Source organism: Anopheles bellator, chromosome X (assembly GCF_943735745.2).
Source record: "Anopheles bellator chromosome X, idAnoBellAS_SP24_06.2, whole genome shotgun sequence".
Taxonomy (NCBI): domain Eukaryota; kingdom Metazoa; phylum Arthropoda; class Insecta; order Diptera; family Culicidae; genus Anopheles; species Anopheles bellator.
In genome coordinates, this window is record NC_071287.1 from 11,477,257 (window position 1) to 11,485,193 (window position 7,937).

At 42.5% G+C, this 7,937-nt stretch overlaps 1 protein-coding gene across 1 annotated transcript; it reads left to right on the plus strand.

The window, feature by feature from the left end:
- Nucleotides 1-241: 241 nt before the first annotated feature.
- Nucleotides 242-6,850, plus strand: LOC131213861 (putative vitellogenin receptor). Its single transcript, XM_058208059.1, has 4 exons — nt 242-330; nt 683-874; nt 1,112-2,617; nt 2,704-6,850. Exons 2-4 carry the CDS (start codon nt 685-687, stop codon nt 6,531-6,533), a joined length of 5,526 nt encoding a protein of 1,841 aa, XP_058064042.1. The 5' UTR covers nt 242-330; nt 683-684; the 3' UTR covers nt 6,534-6,850.
- Nucleotides 6,851-7,937: the final 1,087 nt, after the last annotated feature.

Consider the following 7,937-nt stretch of genomic DNA (forward strand, 5'->3'; position numbering starts at 1 on the left):
GCTATCGGGGAGAACCTGTTGATGGATTGATTTCGATTCATTTGCAAATGTGCTATGGCTTGTCCAAATTCTAAAAGCCTTTTCTCCTTATCTTCAGCCTTGTTCTAAAAGCCTTTTTCATTTTGAAACCTTTTAGAATAGTTATCTAGATTATTTCATCTCACTGTGTATGGATCGTTTGTTCGACCTGCTCCAAACGGTATATAACTAACTATATTGATCGACCAATCGATCAGTACCATCACAGTGTTGCGTTAACACTTAACTAAACGGAGCGATCCGTTCCTCCGGTACAAGTGCAGTTTGGAAAATTCTGTCTCACATTTTAAGGTTCATTTCTGCGGATTTCAATCTACTTTACTTAGATGTTATTTTGAGCAACGTCCGACTTTCAACTGTACTCATTTTTTCAACAATATCCCGACAAACGATACAACCGATGTGTTTTTGGACGAACTACACGTGCTTTTAACAAAACAAAGTTCATCACTTTCATCAAACCACGTGTTTCTAAAAGAAAACGTTGTTATTTCGTTTCTTTCGCATTCTGAAAGGAAAAAATTAATTGGAACAATTTCTTTTCCTTCAACTGCGGAAAGAAAAGAAACGGCACCGCATGAATGGCAAAAATCGTAGAATACTACTGTGTATAAGTACTCATAACCTGCATTCTTTAATATAGGTATGTGTCGGTTAGCGTTTCTTGTGCTGCTAGTAACGACCGTCACAACAGAGAACGGAACATTGGCAGGTGTATCGTCCAGTGCATGCAGTACAAAAGAGTTTCAATGTGCAAATGGAGCGTGCATTCCACAGGCCGGTCGGTGTAACGATAGCAGAGATTGTTCGGATGGAAGCGATGAATCTGAATGCGGTAAGTGTAACTTTTTTTCGCTTTTCATTTAAGGCCCACGTGCTTTTTTCAGGAGGCCAAGAAGCAGTATAGAATTACGCACAGCTTTGCATTAGTGTAGAAAGAGCTTGGTAGTTTCGGGTTCGGGTAGTTACGGGTAGTTCCTAGAATGTTCGAACGAGGGATATGGGGTCTCTTATTGGAAAATTTTCCGAAACTAACAACATATTTGTGGGTGTGTACATCTTTCGTTCTTAGATTATTTCCTTTGTCGTGGACCGTTTTGGTACAAGTGCAAACAAGATGCAACATGTATAAGTGCCTCCAGTCGTTGCGACAGGCACCGCGACTGTGTTCACGGTGACGACGAGGAAAACTGTGAGCACTATGAGGTGCCTCACACTCCCATGCTGTGTGGTAGTTCAGAGTTTACTTGCACGGATAAAATGTGTATCCCAGCCGACCTCGTTTGCGATGGAATCGAGCATTGCCTCGACAGTTCCGACGAAACAATTGGATGTATCGATATTGAACACAAATGTACCGGGTTTCTTTGTCGCAACAAACACTGCCTGCACACAAGCAGCTGGGTGTGTGATGGCATGAACGATTGCGGGGACGGATCCGACGAAGAGCATTGCCTTAAAGAATGCACTCTTGATCATCGTAAATTCGAGTGTAGCAACAACCATACGTGCATCGCTTTGGAAAATGTTTGCGACGGAACAGATAATTGCGGCGATAACAGCGACGAAGCCTCTGGATGTAGTTCGAACTCGTGTGTACATTTGAAGTGTGCCGAGAACAACTGTAAGGTTATGCCGAACGGTGAGGCAGTTTGTGTGTGTCAAATTGGATATAAGTTCAACAATGCAACTGGACAGTGTGAGGATATCAACGAATGCAACCAATACGGTTTGTGCACGCAGGGATGCGTCAATACTCCCGGTTCGTTTCATTGCACCTGTATCCAGCAGTTTAATCTTAGGCGAGATAACCGATCCTGCGAACTGACGGACGGCTCAGAAGCCCTCATGCTGTACACCTCACAGCGATCTGTCGGCGCTCTCTATCTAACGTCGTTGCATCAGTATTACGTGGCAAAGGATCTGTCCCAGGTCATTGGCGTCAGCTATGATGGCGAGCATGTGTATTGGACCGATATTGCACACAAGACCGAATCCATAGAGCGTTCTCAAGAAGACGGTAGTAAACGTGAGCTGCTGCTAACAGCCGGACTTATTTCACCAGAGGACATAGCGTTGGACTGGCTCACAGGAAACATATACTTTAGCGATAGCGGTCAAATACATATTGCCGTGTGCTCCAATGATGGGTTTTTCTGTAAGGCGATAATACAAGAAAAGCTGCATAAACCGCGCGGTATTGCCTTGCTGCCACAGAACGGTTCACTGTATTACAGCGACTGGGGCGACAAGGCATGCATCGCTAAGGCTAGAATGGACGGTAGTGAACAAACGATCCTGATCACTGATGGAATTCATTGGCCCAACGGACTAACGCTGGACTGGCCAAACGAGCGCGTGTACTGGATTGACGCGAAAATGAAGCGTATCGAAAGCGTGCGGTTCGACGGACGCGAACGTGTTGTGGTGATATCCGACGTCTTAAAACACCCTTTTTCGGTGACTATTTTCAATGATCGTATTTATTGGTCCGATTGGGATACGAACAGCGTACAGTCGTGCGATAAGTTCACCGGAAAAAGTCGGCGAACGATGGTGCACGATCGTATGATCTTTGGTAAGTCCGTTCAACTCAAAACCAATGTTAATGTTTATACTTCTTTCTGGGCATTAATAGCATCGACCACTTTTCTCAACCCTCAGATGTACACATTTATCACTCAAGCATGCAACCAAAAGCAAGTCATCCTTGTTTGAATCACACATGCTCCCACTTGTGCTTGTTGACATCTAACACCAGCTACACCTGTGCATGCCCATACGGGATGGTTATACAGCGCGACGCACAAACTTGCCAATATACAACCAAGCGCCAAACACTGCTCTTAGGTGTTGGAAACTATCTAGTCTCCTTGAAGCATCACTCGTTTGGGCGCCATGAAGCGGCAAAGGGGGAACCATTACAGCTCACTATAAGTTGCTTAGCGTTTAATAGTCTTACCGGAGAAGTTCTGATTGCCGACAACGTTCAAAGGGCAATTTTTGCAGTAAATATGGAACGCTGGTCATCGCGCAAAGTAGTCAGTACTGGGATTGGGCGGATCTCAGCAATCGCTTTCGACGGCCTCAGCAACGCACTGTACTGGTCTGACGCTGAAAGATCAACTATTGAGATATATAGTTTGCAGAACCACTACCGATCTATCATTCAGCACTTTCTAGGCCACGATGCTCCAATAGCACTAGCACTCATTCCGGAAATCGGAAAAATGTTTGTTGCATTACGCTCAAACGTCGCGCCCTGGCACACACATATCGACCGTTTAGATATGACAGGCCGCGACTTGCACACTCACGTGATTGAAGACGGACTCGGCAGTAACGGCACGATAAGCTTTTGCGTCGATCACGATCTACGAGCCGTTTTTATGAGTGATATGGGCAGTGGCCGCATTGATGTAATAAGCTACGACGGTGATACGAGACATCTGTTCCGAGACTATTTACGACTACCGGTGTCCATAACTATTGTTGGAGATGAACTGTTCTGGACAGGCTACCAGTCGCAACGCATGTACTGGTCGGATAAGCATAATATTGGGGCAACGAAAAAAATCACTATTCCACTGCCTTTTGGGATGCATGCTCCGGATGAAATTCCAATCACCGTTACCAATCCGGCACAGCGTCAAGACCACCCTTGCCAGCAGAGGAATGCGGGTTGTTCGCATATTTGTGTTGCTACAGGACTCTACACAAGTGCGTGTGTTTGTCCAAATGGAATGGTGTTCAATTCCTCTCACAACCAGCAGTGCGTAGATGCTGCGGAGTGTGAATTCAAATGCGACTCAGGTGAATGCTTATCGGCTAGCAAACGGTGTAATGGACAGCGTGATTGTCCGGATGAGACTGATGAACAAAATTGTGGTCAAACCAAAACCAAGATTGTTATTGGTTGTCATCGGGGTGAATTTCAATGCACCGACGGTAGTAAATGTATCCCAATGAAACAACGATGCGACAATACCAACGATTGCGGAGATGCATCAGACGAACAACATTGTGAGGGATTCTTAGGACATCATGATTGCCGCGACTCGCAGTTCTCTTGCAGAAACGGACTTTGCATTGATATCACTGGGCGTTGTGACGGATATGTCGACTGCATCGATGGTTCGGACGAGTTCGAATGCACTAGTATGTCGAGCAAAAACGATTCAGCAACTTCCTGCGATGCCGATTTATTCCGCTGCAACAATGGTCAATGTATTCCAAAATATTGGGAATGTGATGGCTCCCCAGAGTGTGCAGATGGTTCTGACGAGCATGAGAAATGTAGCTTAAACGATACATGTCATGCTGGCTACACTAAATGCGCAGTAGGATTCTGTATAGCAAAAGAAATGCTTTGCGATGGAAACGACGACTGTGGCGATGGCTCCGACGAGGAAAATTGCAGCACAGACCACATTACACTATGCGATGAGTTGGAGAGGGAAAACTCAACCGTGTTTTACTGCAACAATCCAAAATATTGTTTCGACATCAGCGTACGTTGCAATGGTTCTGCTGAGTGTCCCCAGGGAGAGGACGAAGCAGACTGCTCGAACTGTGGTCCTCACGACTTTGAGTGCAACAATGGACAGTGCATTCAAGATGAATGGCGTTGCGATAAAGAAATTGATTGCAACGATGGCTCGGATGAGGAAAACTGCACAGCATCACTTCGATCTTCGCTAAGTCAACCAATTTCTTGCAGTTCTAATACATTCGAGTGCAAACCCGGAGAATGTATAGCAATTTCAAAGCTATGTGATGGCGTAGATGATTGTTCCAACAGTCAAGACGAGAAAAGTAGTTGCGCTGCAGCATGCCTCGGTGGGTTGGGGCCATGTGACCAAGTATGCCATAAAACACCTTCTGGATCCGTATGTAGTTGTCACGAAGGATTTGAGCTAACTGGGGACAGGAAAAGATGTGTCGATATCAACGAATGTGTGATTAGTCAACCTTGTGCACAGGTTTGTACAAACATCCAAGGGTCTTATCGTTGCTTTTGCTATGATGGCTACATGTTAAAACCGGACAAGACAACGTGCAAAGCAGCCGGAGCAAGTTACTACTTGCTATATGCGAGGTTCGACCAAATACGGAAGCTTACAATCAACCCCCCCACTATTCAAACGATTTTAAATGCAAATAGTAGTAGAATTACGTCGATGGACATAAGCATTCGAAATAAGAAGCTTTTCTTCACCAGCGAAAATATTCCGGCAATCTTCCAATTAGATTTGGAAACACATGAAATTCATATGCTTTCAGATATTGGAAAACCGGAAAAAGTGGCTGTTGATTGGGTCACCAACAACGTTTACCTTATTGATAAGAGCGAACCATCGATTAAGGTATGCAATTTGCAACGTGGAGTTTGTGCACGGCTTGTATCATTTATGCGGCAACACTTCTTGAAAGCTTTATGCGTTGATCCTGTAAACAAGTATATATTCTACTCAGTGTTATTTTCTTGGATCTTCGAAGAACCACAATCGATCATATATAGAGCAAATTTAGACGGCTCGTTGAGACAAATTGTTGCTAAGGACAATGGTCTAGTTTCTACTCTGGCAGTGGATCACAACAGTAAAACACTGTACTTTACCGATTTGAGCAAAAATACCCTAAACCGCGTAAGCTATGATGGTAAAGAACTAGCGGTTCTTGTACGTAACCAACCGCATATGATAAACAACCCGGTAGCTATGTACTTATACGAAAACCATGCCATTATCGTGAATCGAGCTTGGGCGGCATTGAGCGATTGCCAGTTATTTGGAGAGTACAAGTGTAAGCGTTTCAATGTAAACGTACCAACGACCCAAGAAATATTATTCGTACAAGAGGCTCAACAACCTGCGACCGAAAACATTTGTGATGAAAAGCGATCCGAGTGTTCTCACCTATGCATTCCTTCGCAAAATGAAGGGATCTGTGTATGTCACAACGGGCAACCGATATTAGCAGGAGATAGGTGTCCTGATTCTTTAAAATATGGTATGGCATCAGAAACAATTTATCACCGTAACTATGAAAATACCATGTCTGTAAGTGAAATTCCAAAAAACCAGGAGTCTAACAGTTTCCACTTCAAGTTATTGAAAACAATGTTAATTACTGCATTTATTGTAGCACTATGTGGCCTAGTATACTATATAAGGCGAAAACGATCAGGCCATGAGTTTGATGTTAGAATACACTTCAATAACACCGAGCTGACCCAAATCGATAAGGATAAAACAGAGGAATTCAATATACGTCCTGTTTTTAAAGAAACCGTAACCCTAAACGAAATAACGTTTCTTCCAAACAAAGCAACTTACAAACAAGAACCGTACGAATCAGAACCGTGCGAATCAGAACCGAACGAATTAACAATTCATGCAGAGAGCTATAGTAGTGATGAAGAGTGTGAGCATTGCGGTTTGAATGATCTATGCAAAGGATTGGGTGAAGATACGATAAATTTGTTGCCTTAATAATCAAATCGTTCATTAACCATATCGGTAATTATTTCGTTCGTTGTTTCGTTAAACAAAGCCTTATTTTAGTTCACAATAAGATGTCCGCCATGCGTAAGCGTTTATAAGCAAATTTCTAAAATTTACAAAAAAAACATGGATCAAATCCAGCACATTCGTAATTGTGACATTATTAAGCATAACTCTAAAATTTGCACTATATTTTGTATCTTTGATTAGCAATATATTTTGCTTTTCACACATCAGGTCTGGTTTAATATGTGCCATTTTCTACCATTCAAATTTTTTTCAACTAATTCAAATAAACATCAATATTGAAAATTTTGTTATTTTCCCGCGTAACAAAATAAATTCCACCAGGCCAGGAGCACTCGGTGGTTGCATTAGCCGAATAAGTAAGTATAAAAATTAATTGAATTAAATTAAATAGATTCAAGATTCACATTTTTATAAAAACCAAAGGTGTTAGCAACACTATGGCTGAAAAGTCTTGGGCCTAACCGATAAATAGCGCTAGTTTTATTACTTTCATCACTTTTTCAGTCAGTACTCTAAAAGGTAGCAGAGATAGCAAAGAAAAAAACAATTATTTCATCAAAACAACGCACCATGTTGCAAGTCAACCAAAACAATGAAAAAACTACATGAATTGAATATCGAATCGCTCGCATATGCACCGTGTTCGGCAGATTTGGCTCCCGCCAAACCACAGCTGTTCGCAGACCTGAAATGCTCATCGGTAAGAAGTTTCGCCCGAATGAAGAGCTTATCTCAGAAACTGACACCTTTTTTCTCGCAAAAGAGAAATTGTTCTGCAAAAGAAGGTATTGAACAGTTAGAGCGGCCCTGGAATGATTGTGTGGCATTTGATAGAGATATGTCCGTTTCACCGTCCGACGGACGTCCGTTTTACCGTCCGTCGGACGGCATAAAACAGCAAAAACGGACGGTAAAACGGCCGATTGTCATAAAAGCTCTATTTATAGCATTGGTATTTTATTGCTATAAAGCATCAGTGAAAATTATAGCTCATGCCAAATATTCAAATCTATTATAGCAAAATACCAGTAAATTCATTTTTTATTATTTATATATTTATTCATTTATTTGTAAAATACACAATTATTTAGTTACTCAGCGACGAACGCACAATCGCCGGGTTTGCAATATTATTGCTACATTACTTTTACTACATTATTATTACATTTACATTTACATTACATTATTATTACATTCGTGCCAGATGCATCTGAAAACCGGCCTACCGCTAAACGGCCTGACACGCAACTGTGAAATCGTAGTAAGCTACAGTACATTTAGTTTCGCGTGATCTCAGTGCGTTCAAGACGCGCCAGTCAGTCTCTCAGAACGTTGTTAGTGAGCCTTTGCCAAATTTGTGCT

What these genes read in the sequence shown, in the direction of transcription:
- LOC131213861 (XM_058208059.1), top strand. Translation starts at nt 685, where the DNA reads ATGTGTCGGTTAGCGTTTCTTGTGCTGCTAGTAACGACCGTCACAACA. An exon ending in AAGCGATGAATCTGAATGCG is followed by an intron (nt 875 to 1,111) that starts GTAAGTGTAACT and finishes TTTCGTTCTTAG; the next exon opens with ATTATTTCCTTTGTCGTGGA. An exon ending in GCACGATCGTATGATCTTTG is followed by an intron (nt 2,618 to 2,703) that starts GTAAGTCCGTTC and finishes CTCAACCCTCAG; the next exon opens with ATGTACACATTTATCACTCA.